This window comes from Hemitrygon akajei, chromosome 15, assembly GCF_048418815.1.
Source record: "Hemitrygon akajei chromosome 15, sHemAka1.3, whole genome shotgun sequence".
Classification (NCBI taxonomy): Eukaryota; Metazoa; Chordata; class Chondrichthyes; order Myliobatiformes; family Dasyatidae; genus Hemitrygon; species Hemitrygon akajei.
This window is the reverse complement of record NC_133138.1, coordinates 12,513,908-12,540,028: the sequence shown is the minus strand read 5'-3', so window position 1 is coordinate 12,540,028 and position 26,121 is coordinate 12,513,908. Positions and strand designations below refer to the sequence as shown.

At 38.6% G+C, this 26,121-nt stretch overlaps 1 protein-coding gene across 1 annotated transcript in view; it reads left to right on the top strand.

The window, feature by feature from the left end:
- The window catches only part of LOC140739173 (organic cation/carnitine transporter 2-like), a 57,093-nt gene that overhangs the window by 8,957 nt on the left and 22,015 nt on the right, over window positions 1–26,121 (top strand). The window contains exons 2-5 of the mRNA XM_073067208.1: window positions 5,878–5,981; window positions 7,972–8,126; window positions 9,832–10,003; window positions 25,679–25,805. Of these exons, the coding sequence (XP_072923309.1) occupies window positions 5,878–5,981; window positions 7,972–8,126; window positions 9,832–10,003; window positions 25,679–25,805 (558 nt within the window). The remainder of the gene's footprint in view (window positions 1–5,877; window positions 5,982–7,971; window positions 8,127–9,831; window positions 10,004–25,678; window positions 25,806–26,121) is intronic.

Below are 26,121 nucleotides of genomic sequence, written 5' to 3'. Positions count from 1 at the left end.
AATCTAGTGGAATAGGTAATGTGAGATACTTCAACTTTCAATAAAGTACCAACAAGATGTTATTAACATAATTACAACATATGGGATAGATGAGCATGCTGTGATATTTAAGGATTAGTTAAACAGTAAAGAAAACAAAGATTAGTTATAACTTATCATTTGGAAGGGTATGACAAATCAGCTTCACAGAAACTGATGGGACACACAACCTGTATCAGTTTTGTGGATGAGGGGGCCAAGTATAATATGTACAAGTTCACTAATGATACAAAGCTGGATACAGCAGGAGCTATGAAGAAGATGCACCGTGGGTTATTGGTAATGCAGACGTCCTAAATTAATTAGTGTGGCTTTGCAGATGGCATATGAAGAATGTGGAAATTAATGAGGTCATACACATCAGAATAATTTTTAAATACTAAATGATTGAAGATATTGGTATTTAGAAGGTCCTGGAGATTCTTGTGGTTGAGTCATTAAAGCTTAATAGAATCAGAATCAAGTTTAATATCAGCGACAGATGTCATGAAATTTGTTAACTTACCAGCAGCAGTCCAATGTAATGTTGAAAAAAAAAGGATTACAGTAGGTATATATATTTGTATATTAAATAGGTAAATTAAAATAGTGCTAAAACCAAAATAATAAAAAAGTGAGGTAATGTTAATGGGTTCAATGTCCATTTAGAAGAAGCTGTTCCTGAATCACAGAGAGTGTACCTTCTAGTTTCTGTACCTCCTTCCTGATGACAACAATGAGAAGAGGGCATGTCCTGGATGATGGGGGTCTTTAATAATGGACGCCACCTTTCTGAGTCAACTTTTTTCAAAGATGTTTCAAATACTGCAGAGGTTAAAACCCATGATGGAGCTGACTAATTTTACAACTTTCTTTAGCTTCTTTCGATCTTGAGCAGTAGCCCCCCCCCCCCCAAGAGATGGTGATGCAGTTTATCGGATTGCTCTCCATGGTGTATCTGCAGAAGTTTTCCAGTGTTTTAGATGACAAACCAAATCTCCTCAATCTCCTAATGAAATATAGCTGCGTTCTTTATAGCTACATTAATATATTGGGGCCAGGTTAGATCCTCAGAGATATTAAGACCCAGAAAATTGAAATTTGCTCACTCTGCCTTCTTCTGATCCCTTCATGATGATTGGTTCCTGTTCCCTTTCCTACCCTTTCTGAAGTCCACAATCAGCTCTTTGGTCTTACTGACATTGAGTGCAAGGTTTTTGCTGTGACACCACTCAACTAGTTGGTATATCTCTCTCTTTTATGCCCTCTCATCTCCATTTTCAGGGTCAACAAATTAACCAAGAAGGATAATGGTATATTAGACTTGATTGCAAGAGAATTTGAGCACAAAAGTAAAGATATCCCAGTGAAGTCATGTGAGGTCCTCATCAGACTACATCTGGAATATTCTGTATTAATTTGATCTCCCTGGCTATAGAAGGATATGAATACAATCGAGGGAGTGTTACCGAGGTTTTCTAGATTGTCACTTCGGTTGGGGGGATTAACCAATGAGGAGAGATTTAAAAGACTGAGAGACAATGTCACTGAAGCATATAAAGCTCTTGCCTGGCTTGACACGCCAGAAGTCAGGTGATGTTTCCCTGGTCTGGGTTATCTTGAACCAGATATCACGCAATTTTACCTTACTCCTGAATGGGACAGCAACCACTCAGGACTGAGATTGGAAGACATTTCATCACTGAAAGGGCAGGGAATCGTTGGAATTCTCAACCCGAGTACTGTGAAGGTTCAGGTGTGTATAAATGAACCTCTAATCCTAGGACCAACTGACCTGAGGGAACTCATCGAATGGGGGGGTGGGGGGTGGGGGGTGGAGGGACACCAGCCATTTTCTTCACTGTCCACTTCACTTGCCGGCTTGACATCCATCCATGGGAGTCTTTTGCTGCACGTCCACATCATTGTCTTTCAAACACAGAGCACGAAGTGCAGACCTAGACCAGCCTAACACCTAACTCCTCTTCATTCACTTCATTACACCTTTCCCCCACCTGACTTTACCTATCACCTGCCAGGTTGTACTGCTTTCCCTCTCCCCATCTTCCTATTCTGACTACTTACCCCTTCCTTTCCAGTCCTGAAGAAGGATCTCAGCCTAAAACATTGACTGTTTGGTCCACTCCATAGATGCTGCCTGACCAGTTGAGTCCCTCCAGCATTTTGTGTGTTGCTCTGGATTTCTAGTAGCTGCAGAATCTCTTGTGTTTATAGTTATTACAGAAAGATTTGTTTCCCTTTCAAGAAAATCATGAAAATGGTATCTCTGAAGTTTTCTAGAAGAGAGAAATCATCAATTGAAGCCAACCCCAAATTTCAAGAGTGATATTATCTATTTCAGAGATCTTAGGTTTTTCAACTTGTTGATCTGGTGTAGCAGCGAGAAGGGACTGGATGATGTGTGGATGGAGTCAGCAGAATCACTTCACAGATTGCTCCAGATGAGAATTCATTTAATGTGCCCTTTACTGCTCCTCTGTCCTTGGTAAAGATCCTCCATTCTTGGCTCTCTCTTATAGTTACTACTATTTTAAGGTTCCTTTTGAAAAATTGCTCTGACTGACCACGACATGTGCAGTGATCATTTTCACAGAGTAACTTACCAACAGGCTGCCAACAAAAGGGCATGTTGAAATTATTTACATTTATTGGCTACAAAACACTCAATGGTACCTCTTAATTCTGCCTTATGAAATGGAAGTTTTCTAGAATCTACCTCATTTCTTTATTTCCAACTAGTTCAATAAATTGTTGCAGGATTTCTGCTTTCACCTTGAACAGTTACACTGTACTGCTACCATGAAACAGTCTGCATGCCCTTTCAGTAATATGACAATGTTACGTAATGAGATTGAAAATCAACACTGTGTTTTAGTAAATGCTAAGCAAACCCCATGCATGGTGAAAGTTAATCAGAATTGTACCAGGAAGTATTTGATTGTTCAAGCACATATATTTGTCAAAGAAGACAATGGCGAAGTTTGGAACCTAACGTACTTTGTGATATATTTAGCACTCTAAAAGAACATAGAACATGGAATATCACAACATAGTACAGGACCTTCAGTCCATGATATCATGCCAACTTTTTAGCCTACTCTAAGATCAATTTAACACTTCCCTCCTCCATAGCCCTCCATTTTCTATCATCCATGTGCCAATCTAAGACCAATCTAAATTCATGTTACCTTAAAAACAGTATCTTTAATTTAAAATGACATTTTACACAATATTTAATAAATATATATAAACACCTTAACCTTTGAGTGGGACTTCTATATTGTTAGTGATTCTGCAATAGATTCCACCAGCAAAAGAAGCAATTGCTTTACAGTTACATCTGAATGGAAATAACCCTGCAGTGCTTTGTAACAATAGTACTTGTGTGATCATGCTGTGACTGTCCTCCACTTTCCTTTGTAGTATGCTTGCCCAAACACCTTCCTGTCCCTTCTCATTTAGCAGTGGTTTCTCTTTCCAGCTACATTTTAAAACAGTAATTCAGTTTTGATATTTAGTCATCAAATACTTTTATGAGAATTATTGTCTTGCATTCATTATTCTTTTATAATGTAAGCTATATGGTAAATCTTTAATACTATCTAAGATGTATGAAATCTTTATGTTACGAAGCAGCCACACATTCAGAGGCTGAACTTGTTTTCAGTGGCAGAAACAATAGTAATCTGGGATATGATCCAAGTCTTTAAAATGCCACAAAGCAAACTTCAAGTTTCAAGTGAGATGAGTTGAGAAGAATTGTTTTTCACACAGATATGCAGACATATGGAACAGATTTTATTAGATTAGCAAAAAAAAACTTAAATGCTTTTATTATTAACTGGTACTTGTTTTATTCCTTTCTGTGCCTCTTAATGCAAAGCAGAGAATATAGGAACAAAGATACATGCTCCAACTCATTTTATATGACATACCCAAAACTTTGCCAGAGAAGGGAGACTGGAAGTTCCAGCCAGGGACTGCTACAAGTTGAATGCTAAAAATGTAAATAAGATGGAAAAAGCTAAACAGCATTCTTTATTTCATTTTCCACCTACAACTTCAGTTAAGAAGATGGAAGTACGTTGCTTAGCCCCACTCAAAGCAGAGAGAGGTTACTGAACTCTGTTAGGTTCTAATGGTTCTCCCTTTCAATGGACAGATGAACAACCTACCAGAGAGAAACTTGGAGCTGGAAATTAATTTTCAGCAGAGGTGAGAAAGAGGAGGGGAAAATAATGAAAAAAGTAATCTTGACTCTCCAATCCTGTGTAGGCATTTATGGAATATTATACCCAAAACTTAATTCAGATTCAAACTTGACAACTGTCTACGGAAAAAAAAAATTATTCTGGTGACTGCGTGGAATTCCTTCCAAACTCTCTGTTCTGTCTAATTGTGACCGATATGAATTGATGCTCCAAATCTGGGTATCATTGTACACCCCTTGCCTTACAAACTTAAAATCAGCACCTTAAAATCCCGCTCCCATCGTGGGTCAAGTTCTTCAATTGCTCCATGGCTCAGTGCCCTACCAGACATTACCCTTGCACCAAGTCAAGTTAATCTGGAAAAAGCACTGAATAGCATTACGCATTATTACCCAAGCCCAAATATTTTTGAAAATGCATACCTGTCATAACTCAAATTGGACTCATCTTATCAGATTTTGCCAGGTAGGCAAAGTCAACAGATTAAACATATTGTGTTAAATTCATAATAATTTAAAATGAAAGCTTGAAAGTGCTGCAAGCGGTATGTTTCCAAAATGATTCTTTTTTCTCTTCACATTTCCAGCATCTATAGATTTTAAATTTTCATAAAGCATTCCAATGTTGCTTATGGACTTAAAAATTGATGAGATAAGTGGACTCTTCACTTATTTCCATGTCATATCTTGGCATTGCTCAATTGGTAGAATAAATATTCTCTGACTCAGAATGCTAAGACAAGGACAACTGTATAATTTGTATTGTGCACGTAATTTAGTCTAAAAGAATAGCTTAATTCTTTCAGTTTCAAGTTCCCCTGAAACGTTTTGCCTTTAACCCCTAGAGATCATAGGTTAAGAGTGAAAGTTGAAATGTTTAAGGGGAACCTGAAGGGGAGCTTCTTCATTCAGAGAGCAGTGTTGAGTATGGAATGAGATGACAGAAGTTGTGGATGCAGGTTTGATTTCAATGTTTGAGAGAAATTTGGTTAAGTACATGGATGGGAGGGGTGTGGAGGGTCCATATGCGAGTTTTGGGATGAGGCAGAGTCAGAGTTTGGCATAGACTAGGTAGACTGAAGGGTCTACTTCAGTGTTGCAGTGCTCTGAGGCTGTAATATTATGATGACATACCTCCTTTAGAAACGAGGTGAGCAGGAATTTCTGTACCAGAGAGTGGAAAATCTGTGGAATTCATTGTCACAGGTGGCTGTGGAGGCCAAGTCATTAGGTGTACTTAAGGCAGAGGTTGATAGACTCTTGATTAGTCAGAGCATGAAGGAGACAGGAAGAATGCAGGAGATTGGCGCTGAGAGGGAAAATGGATCAGCCACGATAAAAAGGCAAGGCAGACTCGATGGGCCAAATGGTCTAATTCTGCTCATATAGCTTATGGTCTTTTAAATGAGATATCAGGTCAGGACCTTTCTCCATATTTCAGTCAATGAAAAAATATCCATAACACTATTCCAAAAATTATCAGAGGTATATAACAAATAGGTATGTAACAACATTTGACTATATTTCAGAAGTAAATTCATGCCTGTCAATTATTTCAGAAATGAAATATGTTGTATAAATTAGCAATTGTCCCAGGTAGCATGCAATAAAATGTACTTGCATTTCAGTGGGACTTGGTGTGTAACAATGACTGGAAAGGACCTTTTTCTATGTCAGTGTTCTTCCTGGGAGTGCTGGTTGGCACCTTTATCGCTGGCCAGTTGTCAGACAGGTGAGTTATTCTATCCTCACTTGTACTAGGTATTTAATTATAAGTAATTGATGAACTGCTTGTTCATTACAGACTGATTTCCAGCTTCCGTATTGTAAAATACTGTATACATGCCAAACATAATGACTTAAGAGATTTCAGTGCATTAAAGAAATGAGGATGTTTTCAACATTTGGAAGCTTGTGAAAAATGTTATACTTTATTGTTAGAATATTCCAAAAAGTGAAATCACTCTGTTGGTAACAATAGAAGAATCAAACTATTTTTATCTATTTGAACTCCTGAAATAAATTTTAATTATTGTTACTACAATTAGTGATGTTACTTCCTTTCCCTTATCCCTAATTTTACAAAACAAATTTTATTTTAGAAATAAAATAATTAATCAACAATTACAATAAAATGTCAAGATGTTTGGATTTATGTACACTGGTGAGCTTCTTATAAATATGTCGTGTGTGGATTCACCCATGAATAATTGAGTATGCTTTCCTGATCAATGCATATGCTTGTGGATTCTGGTGTAAGTATATATACATTTTATAATTTATACACATTAATATATTAATGAATGGATGCAGCCACTAAAATATGCATCAACACATAACCATACATTCAAGTTAAAAAGCCCATACACCAACTGAAAAGGACAATGTGCTATGAGCATACGATATCCCTGCTGAAATTCTGAACATTGGCCGAGAGGAATTTCCAACACAAACTTATAAAATTATCTTCTATGTCTAGAAAGATAGGGACTTGTCGGGAGACCTCAGATGTGCTATCAAAATATCCAAGAAAGGAGAGAAATCTATCTATGATAAATACAAAAGGGCCTCTCTTCTATCATCAACAGGGTTAGCCTCAGCTCTCTCACTGATGAAGAGCTGTTCCTAAATCCCAATACTGATTCCATCCATCATGAGGCAGACGGGATATTCATCCTGAGGCAGTGAGAAGCATACTGTAGATGGAGTAACAGAAAGGAAGTTGGTTTCTGTGAAATGCTCTCTACAAATGAGCCTCCACTGTACAACTCTGCCTTTTGTCAACAAAATGTATGTGGAGGCTCTGGGATATCACTTCTCAAGTGAAAGCAAACTTTGGTAATGAATCTCCTGTCACCTTCATGACACAAGCACACTTTGGGCAAAGGAGAGAGATGAAAATAGGGAGAGAAAGAATGAGAATGTCATTGAAGATAAATATCTCCAACCTGGCACTAGACCTATAGTCTACTCTGCACTTCTGTACATTTTTGAACCATGGACTTTTAGCTGGTACCATAAATCAAAAGAGAAAATACTCTGTCTATGTAAACTTTTCCAAATTCATTGGCAGAATAAGCAGATGAATATCATTTCTTTATCTTAGGACAAAATCCTCAGCCCTGGGAACTTCATTATATTCATTCAGATCTACTAGTCAGGCCACATTATTTATAACACCAGACTCCTGAAACAGATTCTGATACATGATTCTGAGCTCTTTCATGGCAAGGCATTACCAGTGGGCAAACGAAATGATCCAATGATGTCTCCATAATTCAGAAAAAGTAACTAAACACTTTCCCGTGGCCAATGGCAGGCAGACCTCTCTATGGTTGAGCAATCCTGACCCAGATCAACTTAAAATAGAGTTAAATCATTAGGGATGACAGTGAGAACCTTTAGATTGTTCAGAGAAAGCACAGAAACTGATATAAATAGTCGAAAGAGTGCCCCACCTCACTAGTTCACATCCTGTTGGACCTTTCCAGTACTTCCTGTTGCACTTATGGCAGAGTCTGCAAACCAACATCCTCTTCATCAACCGTACAAAGCTGGAGTAGATATATGCTGCCCTCAGTGCTGACACACTGCCTGAGTACAAGTACATGCAATGGTGGCTCTGTGTTCATGATTATTGTTATTTCTCTATTAGTGGCAACAGAGAAAGTGGATTTAACGGAAATAATGTGTTGGTCTGAAGTTTACTTTCTAATTTTTAGGTTTGGGCGGAAGGCTGTTTGGTTTGGAACCATGGCTGTACAGACTGGATTCACCATGATTCAGGTGTTCTCTCCAAACTGGGAGATATTTTGCCTTCTTAATTTTTTTGTGGGTATTGGACAGATTTCAAACTATGTAGCTGCCTTTGTTATTGGTAAGTACCTGCTTTACTGTCAGACAATTTCAGTGATATGTTTAATGACTTATTTCTTAGTATGACATTAAATTTTAAATTCATTTAATTAAGCAGTTGTAATAGTCCGTCATAAAGCATGGAAACTGACCCTTCAGCCCAGCTGGTCCATGCTGACCAAGCTAGCCTCATTTACTCATGTTTGGCCATATCCCTCAAAACCTTTCCTATCTATGTACCACTGTAACTACTTTTAAAATGTTGTTAATGGACCTGCTTCAATCGTTTCCTCTGGCAGCTTCATTGTGTATACCGACCACCCTCTGAGTGAAAAGGTTGCCTCTCAGCTTCCCATTATGTCCATCCCATCTTGTCTTAAACCTGTCCTCAAGTTATAGACTCCTCAGCTCTTGAAAAATGACGAAGTGCATTCCCTATCTATCCTTCATGATCTTATACACCTATATAAGATGTATCCTTATCCTCCTAGTCTACAATGAAGGAAGTCCCTACCTGCTCAGCCCTTCTCCAGAACTTAGACCCTCGAATCCCAGCAACATCCTTCAAACTCTTTCCAGTTTAATGGCATACCGGTATTTCCTCTGGAAGGTGATCAAATCTGAATGCAATATTCCAAATGTGGCCTTGTGACTGTCTAGTACAACTGCAACATAACATCCCAGCATCTATACTCGCTGTCCTGATTGAAGGCCAGAATGCAAAAAAAATCTTCTTCACTACCTTGTTTAGCTGTGATGACCCTTTTAGGAAACCATGTACTTGGACTCCTCAGTCTCTCTGTTCTACAAGATTTCACAGTTTGTTGTGAAATTCCTATCCTCACTTGTCTTCCCAAAATGGAACACTGAGGACTCATCTGGATTAAACTACCTTTGCCATTCATCAACCCAACTAGGCAAGATCCCTCTGTAAATCCTGACAACCATCATTATTGTCAATGACACCACCCATTAGTTATTTAGCTTACCTTGGATCCCATATGATCCAAATTTCCATAGCAGTCTACCATATCAAAGGCTTTTCTGAAGTCCATATAGACCACATCCACTGCCCTGTATTCATCAATCTTCTTGGTTACTTCTTCAAAAGATTCAATCAAATTCATGAGACATTATCTTCCACACAAAGAGCCATGAAAATGATATTGATCTCTAATCCACCCCTGTCTTTCCAAATGCATTTAGATCGTATATCTTATCCTTTAGAATCCACTCTAGTAACGTACTAGATCTTAGGGTTACTGGTCACAGGTTTTCCTTTGCCATACTTCTTAAATAAAGGCACTACAGTATAGTAGATTCCCTCCTTCTTCCCGTACACCACCATCACTAGTGAATTTGTATATACCTTAACCAGAGCTTCAGCAATTCTTCTCAAGCTTCCCACAGTGTTCTTGGATAGGCCTGATCAGCCCCTGGAGATTTATCTACCTTCAAACATTTTACAAATCCAAGCACCTCCTTTGCATTATTGTACTCTAGCCCCAATAGCTGCCTCATGTTCTGTCTTCAGTCTTCTCCATGGTAAAAACAGAAGAGAAAAGTTAATTGAGCAGCTTATCCATCTCCAATCTTTACTTTGGTTTTTAGGGGGCCTTGTTCTAGCGCTGATTACTTTTTTATCCTCTTAAGTACTTTTTTATAAATAAAATTTGTGAATCATTCAAAATTATAATTGGTCTCATCCTGGCTTACTTTCCTTACAGGATCTGAAGTTCTTGGGAAATCTATTCGGGTTATTTACTCTACACTAGGACTCTGTATTTCTTATGCAATTGGCTACATGTTCCTACCTTTGATTGCATACTTCATACGAAGCTGGCGGATGTTACTGTTTGCCTTGTCTCTTCCAGGACTACTGTACATTCCTCTATGGTGGTATGTAGGAAATAACCTTAACTTACTTAAGCACTTTTGATGGGCTCTAAAGTAACAAGATAAAAATTATGTGTTTGACATTGTCCTTAGAATCCAACTCAAACCATGAAAATTAGTGTTTCTTTTATGATGAATGTGTAAGAATGAAGGATATATTAATTTTTTCATATCATAACAAATCTACATTAAGAAACTAGAGAACTAATTTTACTATAATTTGGCATTCCACATTACTCAGTGCATGTGTTATGTTATGTAAATTTAAAACATTAAACTAATTCAAAGGAAGGCACGAGTCCAAAATGTGAGTCTAACTTCATGAGCAGACGAAGGGTCTCGGCCCGAAACGTCGTCAGTGCTTCTCCCTATAGATGCTGCCTCGCCTGCTGTGTTCCACCAGCATTTTGTGTGTGTTGTAGTCTAACTTCATGTTTACTTTAACAAGGTGCGCACATATCTAAATCTAAATCTAATCTAAATCTATCATGTAGCAGCATGATGACGTATACAATTCACAGATTTATACATGTAACTGTAAAGAATTATTTAAATGAACAAGAATGCTTAATCAACCTATATATACAAGATTACCCAAATATTATTGTAATATTAAATGCACAACACTCCTCCTTGCTTAGCTATAAACTCCAACTCAACAGAGAATGCATCTTAACTATATATATAATATATGGTGCAATACAGATACTATATGCAGACATCCACAGCGTAGCATATTTTAAATGATCCCATTCAGGCCGAAAGATTAATCACTGTGGAGGCTTTCTTACTCTTGTGGGATATCGTCTTTCCTGGCAAGAGGGATCACTCTGCTTGACAGGTGAGATTTGTGGCTGTGAAAACAATCTCAGGTTCTGAGGCCTTCTCTGTGGTGATTGCAGGAGTTAATTCTGAGACTACAGGAAGTGGCTCTAACAGCCCTGGATACCTTTCTGCTTCCTTTTTCTTCTTCTAGTTTGTGCTTCTTGAACTTGGGAATGTGCATTTACTTCACTGGAGTATTCTCTTATTAATCCTTCTATTGCTCCCTTTAGAGCTGATCTCTACTCTTTGTTTCCTCATCCGCAACATTATACGATGAATCCTTTGTTTTTGTAACTCTATTGACTCCTTTATCTTTGGCCTTCCATTCATCTAGCTGGGCTCTAGTCTTTGCATCTACTTTTACAAGCAGCTTTTTGTCTCCCACTTGAAGTTCTTGCAATGACTTTAATGCACACAGAGTAGATTCTTGTTCTTTATACTCACAAAAGATGAATGCTGGCAACACTCCTGAACTCACTTCCAGCTTAAAACCAAGCTATGTTTTGCATGTAACTGCCTGATTAACATACCAGAAGCTTTCTCACATATGTTGCCAACAAAAACTGTTGTAGTCAGACCACTGCTTTTGTCACTTTCACGTTTCCTCTGAGCTGCATGGTCCTTCTTTGATCCAATGTGCATTCCAACCAGAGGCACAGAGGTTGCCACCAACACCTGTTTGTCCTATGTTGGACAAAGATTCATGGTATACAGTGTGGAGACAGATGTTGCATCATCAACTACCTTTCTTAATTTTCTTTCAGATATCTTCATTGCATAGAATGAGATATGCAAATTGTGGTTGAATATCCAAAGATTCAAAGTACTTTATTATCAAAGTATGTGTACAATCCTGAGATTTGTCTTCTCACAGAGAGTTATAAAACAAAGAAAACCATGGAACCTGTTCAAAGAACATCAGCAAACCCCAAATGTGCAAAAGAAAATGCATAAACAGCAAAAAAAAGGACAAAAACCACAGAATATAAACCATCAAATTATAAAGTCAGCAAAACAGTCCAGGGATCAACAGCTGCATTGGTGTTGATTCCTGCAACTATGCTGAATTCACCAACTTCTACCATGCCCTCAAATTTACCTGGTCTATTTCTGACACTTCCTTTCCCTTTCTTGATCTCACTGTCTCCATCTCTGGAGACAGCTTATCTACTGGTGTCTATTACAACCCCATGGACTCCCACAGCTACTTGGACTACATCTCGTCCCAATCTACTACTTGTAAAAACCCCATCCCCTTCTCTCAATTCCTTCATCTCTGCCGCATATGCTCTCAGGATGAGACTTTTCATTCTAGAATGAAGGAGGTGTTCTCCTTTTTCAAAGAAAGGGGCTTTCCTTCATCTACCATCAACACTGTCCTCAACTGCATCTCTTCCATTGCACGCACATCTGCTCTAACCTCATCTTCCTGCCACCACACCAGGGAACGGGTTCCTCTTGTCCTGATGTACCACCCCACTGGCCTCTGAATCCAGCACATAATTCTCCGAAACTTCCACCACCTCCAATGGAATCCCATCACCAAGTATATCTTTCCCTCGCACTTTCTGTTTTCCACAGGGATTGTTCCTTGTCCATTCGACCCCCCCCCCCCCATTGAGTTCCCTCCTGGCACATATCCTTGCAAGCAGAACAAGTGTTACACTTCCTCCCTCACTACCATTCAAGGCTGAAAACAGTCCTTCCAGGTGAGGTGACACTTCACCTGTGAGTCTGTTGGAGTCATTTACTGTGTTTGGTGCTCTCAGTGTGGATTCCTGTATAGCAGTGAAACCTGATGTAGACTGGGAGACCACTTCACCGAACATCTATGCTTCATCCACCCGAGCAAGCAGGGTATCTCAGTGGTCACCCATTTTAGTTCCACTTCCCATTCCTATTTCGATATGTCCAGCCATGGCCTCTTCTACTGTCATGAAGAGGCCACACTTAGGTTGGAGGAACAACACCTTGTATTTCGTTTGGGTGTTCAACCTGATGGCATAAACATCTGTAACCCCCTGGGTCACCTCAGGCTCGCTCAGTTCGTTCTTGTCTAGGGGGAGCAGCCTTCGGCCCCGCCAAACTGGGTAATCAGCTGGTGTGGATGTTGTGTTATGTCCCCACCTCGCCAAAGAACAAATAGGACACCATATGCAATTAAATGATTACAGTTTATAAAGATTACTATAACTAACTAATTAATAATGATACAGTATACATGAAGGAAAAGAAAATAAAGAAAAGGCACCAAACTTATCGAAGTCCAAACCACTTCATGCACAACCGTTGGAGCTCAATTACTGAAGTCTTCTGGCCACCATTCGATCCCCTCTGAACTCCTCGACTCGCAGCTCAGGACCACCCGAAGTGGTCAACCAAGCACATCTATCTTCGTCTCCTCTCTTCGGGGTACCTCCTGGCCTTGGACCCCCGCTTAGGGTCCATTCCTCGCCCAGTTTACAGCATCGCTTCCCCTCTCGCTGATCTCCCCAAAAGCCCGCCAACAATAGCTTACAGACTCAGAAGAAAGAACAACATTAATCCCAATTGGTTTACAAAGGAATACAATTCTCGTTATCAGTAAATTTTAACCCAAACAAGTTTCCAGCACTTTCTCGCAACAAAGAAGCATTCCTACTTTTAACAAAACAAAGAAGCCATTTTGATTAACATACGCAGTAACAAAGAAAAAGAAGAAACCCCCTTTTACACATTGATTTCTCAAACTTCTGGTAATGCCCACCAACCCTCCCTCTCCCACCTTATCTCTGCTCTTCGCGTCCCTCATTTTTTTTTCTTCCACGGCCTTCTGTCTCCTTCACCAAATAACTTCCCAGCTCTTTTCTTCATCCCTCACCCTCCAGGTTTCACCTCTCGCCTGGTATTTCTCTCTCCCGTCCCACCACTTTTAAAATCTACTCCTCAGCTTTTTCTCTTCAGTCCAGCTGAAGGGTTTCAGCATGAAATGTCAACTGTACTTTTTCCATAGATGCTGCCTGGCCTGCTGATTTCCCTTAGCATTTTGTGTGTGTTGAAGGGCTGTTCGGTTTCAGTTCAATTCAGTTCAATCTCACACTGCACTGTTCGTTGACTGCTGGCCAGAACAAAAAATATGTAGCAACGAGAAAGCAGAAACACACCATAACCTGAAGCACAGAGTCCAATACATAAACATCATCAATTAAATTTTGCCCTTGATCCATCCTCCAGCAGCAACGGGCAAGAGGGAGCAGAGAAGGAGACCAGTCACTTGTAGGCAGATGGCACTGAACACCCACTTGCCTTCCACTCTCACTCACTTTCTTGTTGATTTCAATCTTCCTTGAAGCTTTAATCAGCGAGATTGGCAAGAAATAGAATCAATCATGTCCTCGTGCCCGTCTCCAGGCTTTTGGCCTCTTGACCACAAACTTTGCTCGAAACCTCACCAAACTCCCTCAGAGCCAACAAGGTGCCAAATTGCTCAATTGGCCTGAAAGCACACCATCAAACTATAGATCCTGGGCTCCAATAGTAGCTGAAATGTATTTGAAAGACAAAGAAGAAACAATGGAAGTACAAGAAGTAATTTCTGTCTGATCACATTGTTCACTGACATCCTCTTCTCAAGTTATAGTTGACTCAGTGAACCATGATGACCAATGTTTACTGGTCCTCCCATTTTTAACCACATACAATGTGGTTTGTTGGTTGTTGTATTCCACTGTTATATATCCCACAGAAGATATATCTTCTGGTATAAATTCTTAGTTCGATATCTGCAGTTTAGTATCTTTGAAATGTCATGCAAACTCTTTTTATGCAATGGCTGAAACAGCTGAACCAGTGTCCAATTCCATTGCAATTAATTTGCCGTTCACTTCTGGTATAAACCCTATTGCTTATCTATTGTTAGCTTTGACATTGTAAGTTTTGTCTGTATATTCCTGTGTCATCTCATCATTATCAAGTTTTTCATCAACAGCATGCATACTTTGAAAGTGCAGCTTGAGTTTTTATCTTTTTCTCTTCCTTGTGCCATCCATTTACTTTTGTCTGCCCAATATACTCTTTGTATGTGACCTTCTTTGTTGCATTTTCTGCAAGTGTCACCTTTAACTCTACATTGGTGTGATGTATGTGAGCCCCTGCCACAACTGTAACACAATTTGTTCATCCAGGTTGGTTTAGACATTGCTGTTTGGTTCATGCTCACTTTCATTCCTGACTACAATTCAATTGCATCTCTGTCTGCTGTTTCCATTATTACAGCATTTTCAACTACTCTTTTAAATGTAGGTTGTGCTTCAGTCAGTAGCCTAATGAAAGGTCTCGACCCGAAACGTTGACTGCTCATTGCAATGGATGCTGCCCGACCTGCTGAGTTCATGCAGCTTGTTTGTACGTGTTGAAGTAGCCATTTTTTAATTCTTTTATTGTAACGTTCCACAAAAACAATCTCTCAGTACATTAAGCCCATCTTTGAATTTACAATACTGAGACAATCCCATCAGTATAGCCACATATGCTAAAATAGACTTGCCTTCCTTTTGATTTTGACCAAAAGCATTCTGAAAACATTAATGTTTTGATTCTAAGTGTTCTTGCATTACATTCAGAATAGCAGCAAAGCTCACTTCTGCTAGTTTGGTTAGAGCAGTTAAATTTTGAAGCAAACTGTATGCCTTTAACCCAATTCACTCAGCAAAACTGGTACTTGTTTCTCATTGGTTATTTCATTTGCTTCAAAATACTGTTCAATTACCTCAATATACATGAGCTAGTTATCTGCTGAATAATCAAACACATCTATCATTCTGATGTAACCGGCCATTTCTCATTTTTTTATTATTGTCACTTGGTGCTCATTGTTTATGAATACTGAATTCCTCTGTTTTCTGCTGTTTCTTTTTAACTCAACTGTTTCTGCGTGTGCTGTTCTGTGCTGTTTTTAACTCACCATTCCATGTCTCACTGCATGTCAATGGGTTGGTGGCCATCTTGGGTTCTTTTTAAAAATACCTCATCACCACTGTTACATTTTGTAACTTCAAAGCATTAAACTAATTCAAAGGAAAACCCAAGAGTCCAAAATGTGAGTCTAAATTCAGGTTTACTTTAAGTGAGACATGCACACATCATGTGATAGTGTGATGACCTATGCAATTCACACATTTATACGTATAGCCCATAATGAATTATTTAAAGGAACAAAAATGCATAATCAACCTTTAAATATAAGATTGCTCTAATATTACTCAATATTAAACACATAACAGGGTGGTTCACAATGTTTTGAATTTAACTTCCAAATTAGTTGCAACTGAGCCATAATTACACTTTATTTAACATATAGCAGCAAAAACCTTTGAATGATATGAAAATTGTAAATATTTAAGCTTAAAACAACCCATTTTTATTTAATTGGAAGGTTTGAAAGTGAAGTATTCGAGCCAGAAAAAGTAATAAAAAGAATTTATATGTGGCCCATAAAATTTATTATGTACAGTATATAAAAATGTTAGAGAAATCAAGTATCTATTGAGAATTACCATTCCAGCAGAAAGGAGAGATAAAATAAAGACAGCAACTGCTCCATAGTTTTGACCTGAGGAGCTGTTTGTTTAAAGGTACAACAAACAGAATAAGCTTGAATTCCCAGATAGCCTCATAATAGAATTCCGTCTGTAAGAACAGAAATAAAGCGAAATTTCTTTAGTCAGAGTCTGGTGAATCTGTGCAACTCATTGGCATGGAAGGCTATGGAGGCCATATCGCTGGGTATACATAAGTGAGACTTGATAGTTTTCTGATTGGGAAGAGCATCAAAGGTTAAGTGAGAAGGGAGGAAAATGGGGTTGAGGGAGATAATAAATCAACCATGGAGGAATAGGCTCAATAGGCTGAATTGCCTAATTCTGCTCCCATGTCTTTTAGTTTTATGATCAGATATATGAGTTAAGAAATAAGTAAAATAATAATATGAAATAAAATATGTCATGATTCAAAAAGGAAAGGACATTAAAAGTAACAATACCAAATAAACAGAACATTAGAGATTCTTGAGGTTTCAGAATTATCAGCTGTTTGGAGAAGAAATGTTCAGGACAGACTTAGAGAGCAAACATTATGAAATTTTAAAGAGAAACATAATATTGTAAATGTTAATAAAAGTTATAGACCTTTTGATGGCAGGTTGCTGTAAAGTTGGTCACATTCTCTTCTTTAAGGCTCCATAGCTTTATGACCAACTGACTTATGTAATGTGAAGGTACCTGTTGTATCAGTTGCATATGGTGTATCAGTTGGTGGGGCTAAATCCATTATAGCTAAAATTGCTTATAAAACAAGGAAATACCTTTTTAGCTCGCCCAAGAACTAGGACATGAAAAACTCAACTGTTTGCAAGCTCAAGATTAACAAAAATGTGCAAGACATTTAAAAGATCAGTAAAGTGACAACTGCAAACTGGACAAGTAGTAATACAATTATATGTGAATATAAATTGCAGTGAACTTAATATAATTACTTTCTAAATTATTATTTTACAGTCATAGCTATGTTCAACAAAATAGAATAATTATAATTGGTTCCTGAGCTATTAATGTAGGACAGGTAGGAAGACAAACTGTTTCTTCGTGGATTTGCTATAATCTATAAATAAAATTGAGAAAATGTACACGTTAATATCATAAATAGCTTTATTTTGTGACAGCTTTGCTTTCAGTGTGAGCTCCATTGCATCTGACACTTTTACCATAATGGGCCTCTCAGAAGGCTATAATTAAGAAATTGAAACCTCGAGCATAATCTGCTTCTTTAAATTTCCTCGTATGTCTTCTCAGATCTTCAAATGAACTCAAATAATGCTTTGTAGTGCTTTCAGGAATGTTGTTCAGCTTAATATTGTGAGGCTAGCTGGACTATATTTTTAGAGCAACCATTTTTTAAACAGCATCTGTTGTGTGTATGTGTTCAAAAAGCAGTGATTTTGTCACTGATAGTTGACGAGAAAAGCAGTAAAACAATTCAGAATTGTTTTGCTCTCTGTGGTTTCAAGCACTCAGGTTTGGGGATGCTAGAAATGGCTGGGAATGAACTTGAAGCAACTACTTCAACAAGTTAAAACTATGAAGAATTTGAAGGTATTGACAATTGTCTTGAATGTTACAATGAAAATGAAAATTTCAAGGATGCGATCGTCAAAAGCATCGTACAGAGGCAGTCCATTATCTGCACTAGATGTCTGATCTAATTCTGTTCATTAAAGTCAATCAAAAGAACACGGCAGCAAGTTAGTTGTTCATTGTATCCAATGATAGCAAGTGAAACCTGCAGAGGAGTGGTTTTAAAATGGAAAAGCTGTTGCGTTGGAACTGTTCCACACTGTTGACTTTGGAATTCCTGGTCCAATGGTACAAATAGTTGTTACAAACTAAGGTCTTCCTTGGTTGCAGTGGATAATCATAATTTCTTCTGTGCCTTGCCATGTCTTTCGCTCTTGTCTTCTTGCCCATTGGATCTCACTATTGATCAAACTCCTCTGCCCAGTCCAGCAGAGCTGACTTCACATGCTAAGCCAGGCATTTCCTTATTTCACCAGGGTATGTGGCCCAATGGAAACCCTCATTTGCTTTAACCTACCTTTCAAATCAATGTACTGGGTTGTGGTCGATGTCGCATGCAAACAGCGACTTGGAGTCACAGCTGAGAGACCAAAGGTCAGTGAGCTGCCCCAGAATGGACATGACAAGTCCTTTCACCAGAGGTGGTACCCTTCCCTGAATAACCCATTCACGTCAGTGTATACTGAATGAATTCCTCAATCAATAACTATTGGGAACTAATACATGGTTTTATAGTATTCTATTAGTATTAATAGTGTTCTAATTTGTGTTCTAAAATACATAATCTGTTACTCAGTTAAGTGGTTCATCTTTTTTATACTTTTTAAGTTATTTCCGTGCAACTTTGGCTAATTGAAGCAGCTGCTTCATTGGGCCAAAATATACTGGTCCTGATGTGTCCCAATTAACTGCAATTCACTGTACATTATATGATCTTTCCATCATGAATATTGAGACTATATCCTGGAACATCTTTCCCAACAGCAATATGATAATGCATCCTACTAAATGAAGAGGTAAAAGAGCCTGATGGTGCACAGTGAATGTTTCAGGAACTGCTTCTTTACCTCCATCATCAAAAAATTCTAAAATGCACCATGAACACTACTTTGCTAGTCCTGTCAAAGGGTTTGGCCTGAAACATCAACTGTACTCTTTTCCAAGTATGCTGTCTGGTCTGCTGAATTCCATAAGACCTTAAGGTATAGGAGCAGAAGTCAGCCATTCGGCCCATCGAGTCTGCTCCGCCATTCAATCATGGGCTGATCCACTCCCTTGCCTTCACCCCATATCCTTTGATGCCCTGGCTAATCAGGAACCTATCTATCTCTGCCTTAAATACACCCAAAGACTTGGCCTCCACAGCTGCTTGTGGCAACAAATTCCACAGATTTACCACCCTCTGACTAAAGTAATTTCTCCATATCTCAGTTCTAAATGGATGTCCTTCTATCCTGTGGTCATGCCCTCGTACTAGAATCCCCTACATGGGAAATAACTTTGCCATATCTAATCTGTAAAGGCCTTCTAACATTTGAAATATTTCTTTGAGATTCCCCCCTCATTCTCCTGAACTCCAGGGAATACAGCCCAAGAGCTGCCAGATGTTGCTCATACAGTAACCCTTTCATTTCTGGAATCATTCTTGTGAATCTTCTCTGAACCCTCTCCAATGACAGTATACACTTTCTAAAATAAGGAGCCCAAAACTGTACACAACACTCCAAGTGTGGTCTCACGAGTGCCTTATAGAGCCACAACATCACATCCCTGCTCTTATATTCTATACCTCTAGAAATGAATGGCAACATTGCATTTGCCTTCTTCACAACCAACGTAATCTGGAGGTTAACATTTAGGGTGTCGTGCACAAGGGCTCCCATGTATTTTGTGACCATGAAAGGTTGTGTGTGATGTGCACTCTCAGGAGATTGAAACTGCTCACAGATTCCACTGCTATGCCACCAATGCAAAGGGGTTTGAGTGGTGCAAGTTCTCCAGAAGTCGATAAACATCTGCTTTGTCCTGTTGACATTGAGGAAGAGGTTGTTTACCTGGTACCAGGACTTGAGCTCTTCCACCTCCTCTCTGCAGGCCATCTGATTGTTGTTGCCGATGAGCCCCACTACTGTCATGTTATCAGTGAACTTGAGAATGTGGTTACTCAGGTGACTGGCTGTGCAGGAAGCCATTAGAATGTGAATACCATTTTGATCATGAACCTTAATATGCTCCACATTGTTTTATGGAACAAGTAAAACTGAAAACAATTAGGTTCAAGGTCCAAATAGCATGTTTATATCTAAAGGAAAATAAGGATTCCATTGTTTGTTGCTGTCAGGCAACACACACAAAATGTTGATGGAAAGCAGCAGGCCAGGCAGCATCTATAGGATGAAGTACAGTCGACGTCTCAGCCTGAAACGTCGACAGTGCTTCTTCCTATAGATGCTGCCTGGCCTGCTGCGTTCCACCAGAATTTTGTGTGTGTTGTTTGAATTTCCAGCATCTGCAGATTTCCCCGTATTTGCTGATGTCTGTTGTTTGCTGTTTAACTCTTCTTGTCATGTCACAACTCTTTTCATAAGTGTGTCTTGACTTCTAGACAGAAAGACCAACATCTCTAGCTCCATCATCAAAGTGAGAAAATCAGCAGATGCTGGAGATCCAAGCAACACACCCAAAATGCTAGAGGAATTCAGCAGGATCTCAGCCTGAAACATTGACAGTACTCTTTTCCATAGCTGCTGACTGGCCTGCTGAGTTTCTCTGGCACTTTGTGTGTGTTGCTTGCATTTCCAGTATCTGCAGATTTTCTCTTGTTTCACTTTCCTATTTTGCTCTCTTTTTGCACGATGTATATTGTTATTACAATTTATAATAATGTTTATGTATTTCAGTGTATCGCTGCCCAATCAACAAATTTCATGACATATGTTAGTGATAATGAAACTGATTTTGATTCTGATTCTGATACAAGTTCTGAAATGCACTGTTAACTTTCAATGTGATAGTTTACCACCAACTTCTCAAGAGAAGGGCAATAAAACCTTGCTTCTATTTCTAAATCATGAAAAATGAATAAATAAAAACTAAGCTATAAAGATACCTATTTTACAACTAAATTACAGGTTTAAGAAGAATATGGGTCCAGTCCTGGTGAAATCTGCTTCCCATGATAGATCTGGTTTGCGTTATCCCAACAGGATCACTTTTTGTGCACTTCACAATTATGTACTTTATAATTAACTCCCAACAGAAGAAATCAGAGATTTCCAGACATTATTATGACATATGGTTCCAAGAAATGTAATGATAAGCATTAACCACAGCAGGTTACTGATTACAATTTCAAATCTGTTTTCCGCTTAGTTAACACATTTTATCTCATGCAATAAGCAGACAGGAAATATGCTTTCAGTTATCTAGGCTACAGAAAATATCCAGTGTTTCCAGTCTAGTAACTTCTTCCTGTCATGTGAGAGCAGATCAGCCACAAGTATTACACCACAATAGATAATGGTATTCCTACTATCAGCAGCCATGCCCCTAAAATCCCATTTAGAAAAGACATTGGTACTTCATGTTTTCTTTATAAATGTACACATGTCCTTGATTCTCTTCTCAATCAGAGTTCTTATTTTCTTTCCTCATATTTGTCAGTATTCTATCTGCAGGATCTGAGCACTTGAGCAAATGTCCATTTTATACTTCAATTTTGCTTTGGAACTTCAAAGACTAAATTTCTGTTTTAAATCTCAGTCTGTTGTGATCATGGCAATGAGCTCATGTTTCTAAGACCTCTACCTGTTTTAAATGGACAGAATCTAGTACTATTGGGCTGTCACACATTGCCACAGAGAAGCACCTGCCATTTGCAATATGGAAATCGGGGACACAATGGGGATAGGTGTACATCTGAACCCTGATCTTTCCCTTTTTCATTGAACTTCATGTCTGGTCCTTCAGCTTTATGTCTGCTTTTGTATCTATCATAGCCTTGTTGATGTGAATGGGTTTGCAAACATCAATTTATTTCACAGTTTATTTAAGTTCTTGGTTAACAGCAGCTCAATTATTTTAATAGAGTTAACACCCTTTTAATTTTAATTTCTTTGATCTATTTCATTTTTTTTCCTTTTTTTCCCTTTTTTTTAATTAGTTTTTCAAAACATTTTACAAATTAAAAACCCCAAATCCGAATGAGGAGCGATCTATTTCATTTTTAATGAAAATATGTCTACTGAATTTCTACTATCATCAAACATACTTGTAAATTGTGGAACAAACCCTTCTGATACCACATGCTATCAGAAGGACATCAGAACAGTCCCCAGATGCACTTTAGTTTCTGCTGACAATAATACCAGCACTGAACTTTTGTGACAAGACAGGTTGTTATAAAAGCTTAGGGTACCTGCGGGATTACACAATGAGCAACCTTGAAGTGCAGGATTGGTGGAGCACAATCTTGGCCACTGACTTCTCCAAATCCACTCCTGCAATCCTTCTTACTGTTGTTCTATAAGATTCTTGATTATAGATTTCAGATTAGATTCTTCAGTTAATTACCAGAGTAGCTGACATAATTTAAGTAGTACCTTGCATACATTCTTTTATTACCTTCTGATTATGTTTTTCACAAATGTAGTATTGCATGAGGGAGGACTTTCATACCTGTTTGTCTGTTTCTGTTTGTGTTACATAGTATATAGTCCTTTGTATATAACGACCCTCACCATCCGGAACATACCCTCTTCTCAGTACTATCATTGGGGAGGAGGTCCAGGAGTTTGAAGACCCACATTCAATGTTTTAGGAACATCTTCTTCCCCTCTGCCATCATATTTCTGTATGGTCCTTGAACCCAAATTTATTTGCTGCTGGTTTATTATTGTAACATGTACCAAGATATAGTGAAAAGCTTGCCATGCATACTGGTGATACCGATCAAATCATTACACAGCACAGTGAGATAGAATAAGGTAAAGCCAAACAATGCAGAATAAAGTGTCAGAGCTTCTGAAAAAATACAGTGCAGATAACTGATGAAGTGCAAGATCATAATGTGGTAAATTATGAGATCGAGAGTCCATCTCATTGTACAGGAGGTCTATTAAAGACTCTGATAGTGAGATACAAGCTATCCTTGAACCTGGTGATGTATACTTTCAGGCTTTTGTATCTTCTGCCCAATGGGAAAAGAGAGAAGACAGCATGTCTGGTATTTATTTACCGACAGTGCCTATAAAAAGAATTCACTGCCCTTGGAAGTTTTAATGTTTTATTGTTCTACAACATTGAATCACAATACCTTTGCCCTCAGTCTGTGTGGATAGGTCTCAATAAGCTTTGCAATTTCTCCATTTTCTTCTTTTCAAAACTGCTTAAACTCTGTCAGATTGCCTGAAGATCATGAGTGATCAGCCCTTTTCAAGTTCAGCCACAATTCTCAATTGGACTGAGGTCTGGACTCTGACTTGGCCACTCCAGGACATTAACTTTGTTGTTTTTAAGCCATTCCTGTGTAGCTTTGGATTTATGCTTGGGATCATTGTCCTGCTGGAAAACAACTCTTCTCCCAAGTCGCCGTGCTCTTGCTCCAGGATTTCCGTGTACTTCGCTGCATTCACTTTACCCTCTACCTTCACAAACTTTCCTGAGCCTGCTGTAGTGAAGCATCCCCACAGCATGATTCAGCCACCACCATTATGCTTCATGGTAGGGATGGTGTGTTTTTGATGATGTGCTTATTTTGCCTTATACCAAAAATAGCATTTAGTCTGATGGTCATAAAGCTCAATTTTGGTTTCATCAGACCGTTGAACCTTCTTGCAGCTGACTTCAGAGACTCCCACGTGTCTTTTGGCAAATTCTAGCTGAGACATCATGGGAGTTTTTTTTTCACCTGTGGCTTTATCTTTGCCACTCCCCTGTAAAATTGTGACTGGTGAAGCACCTGGGCAACAGTTGTTATACGTGCAGTCTTTCCCATCTCAGACACTGGAGCTTGTAACTCTTCCAGAGATATCATAGGAATCTATCCCCTTCTTGCAAGGTCACTCAGTTTTTGAGGATGGCCTGCTGCAGGTAGATTTACAGCTGTGCCATATTCTTTCCAATTCCTGATGATTGGTTTAATGGTACTCCAAGTGATATTTAATGACTTGGAAATGAGTTGCCAAGAAATTTTTCAACAACATTCTTGAATGGCATCCATGTGATTCTTCTGGTCCCACCAGAAGTTATTCGAATTGCCTGTCATCGATGAACTGTTTGATTTGTGGACCAATAAAAATGCCTTCCTTAATCTTGATATTGTTTATTCTGAGTTGAATTATGAATTGAATTAACAAATATAGGTGATTACAAATAAATTGGTGCGTGATAGGAAAATTTTATTGTGATTTTCATTATCAGCAGCCCAAAATTGATAAGATACACCCATAAGTATTCAGGAAGCAAAACTTTGTTGTCCAGTGTTATCGATGGAGGAATCTAATGTATGCTGCTGCATTCTATTGACTTACTGTAAGTGAACAAAATCATTGTAGGATTCTTAGAAAACCTACAGCTCAATAGTAGGTTGTGTATCTTGTGTAGATAATGGACTGCCTTCATACAAAGCTATAGTCAATTGCATCCTCCAAATCTTCATTTTCATTATGTCATTCAAGATGATTGTTCATACCTTCAGATTCTTCAGAATCCCTAACTTGTTTAGGTAGTAAAATTGTTTCATTTTTAGTCCTCGCCGCTTCTGGCAATTCCAAGCCTGGATGCTTGAAACTGCAGTGAGCAAAAGGGTTAGGGTTAGGGTTAGTGGCATTGTGGATGGTATAGAAAATTGACAAAGGATACCACAGGATATAGATCAGTTGCATTTATGGGTAATGAAATGAGAGATGAAGTTTATTACAACTAATTTGTGAGGTGTTGCACTTTGTGAGACCCAATATAAAGAGACAGTACCCAATCAATGATAGAACATGGACAGTGTTGATGCGCAGAGGAATCTTGAAGTCCTCATCCATAGCTCTGTGAGAATGGCTGCACTGGGTGACAGGATGATAAAGAAGATGCTTCCCTTTGTTAGTCGGGGCATTGAGTTCGTAAGTCAAGAAGTTGCAGCTTTATAAAACTCTAGTTTGGCTGCATCTCAAGTACAGCATTCATACGATGAGAGTGCAGAATCATAATAGCTAATGCTGCAACAGACAAAGCAACAGGCTGCTGTTTAGATTAGAAGCCATACGATCTATGGGGAGGTTAGTTTTTGTTCTCCCTGGTGCAACAGAAGCTGAGAGAACTGAAAAAAGTGTATAAGATTATGAGATACATAGACAAAGTAGGCAGCTGGTTTTTTCTAGGTTCAGAAGTCTAGTACTAGAGGGAATGCATTTTAGGTGAGTAGTGCAAGTTCAAATTTACAGAGATTAGTGGGTGCCAGGAATGCACTGGTAGAGAAGCAAATACAAAAGAAGCATTGAAAAGGTTCTTTGATAGGCACACAAACAAGCTGCAAATGCAGGCATGGGGTGCACATTTTGCAGGCAGTGTGATATTTTGTAGGGGATTGGTTCAGTTAGATGTATAGTTAGGTAAGCACAACATTGTGGGCTGAAGGGCTTGCTCCTGTGCTGTACTGTTCTGTTCTATGTTTCATATCCATATATATTAAGTATGGTCTATTTTAATGATGATTTATCAAGTACTTTCTTCAAAAAATAAAATCTTGCTTTAGGTTTGTGCCTGAATCTCCACGCTGGCTATTATTCAAAGGACGGATACAGGAGGCTGAAGCAATAATCCAACACATTGCTAAGAAAAATGGCATAACTCCACCAGCCATACTCTTCAATGACCTTGAGGTACTTGTGTTTTCTACTTGGTCATTTAGTCCATTAAAATGCACTCACCAGAGTACCTTACTTACCTTATTTGGTAACTGAGGGAATTTTAGGGAGAAATCTCTTACTAAAATTTAATTAAGTTTTAAGGCAGCCATCTAGAAGTGAGACCCTGATCATTACTAACAACAGAGATTGAATCAGGTCTTTGGAATTTGTTGCAAATATAAATTAAGGGGGCATTTGCAAAGTTTGTAGAATAACCTGTATGGGGTCCAGTTTTACAAAGGCTTGGTTCCACACAGTACCAAAGTTAAAACTGACACAGTGAGGAAGG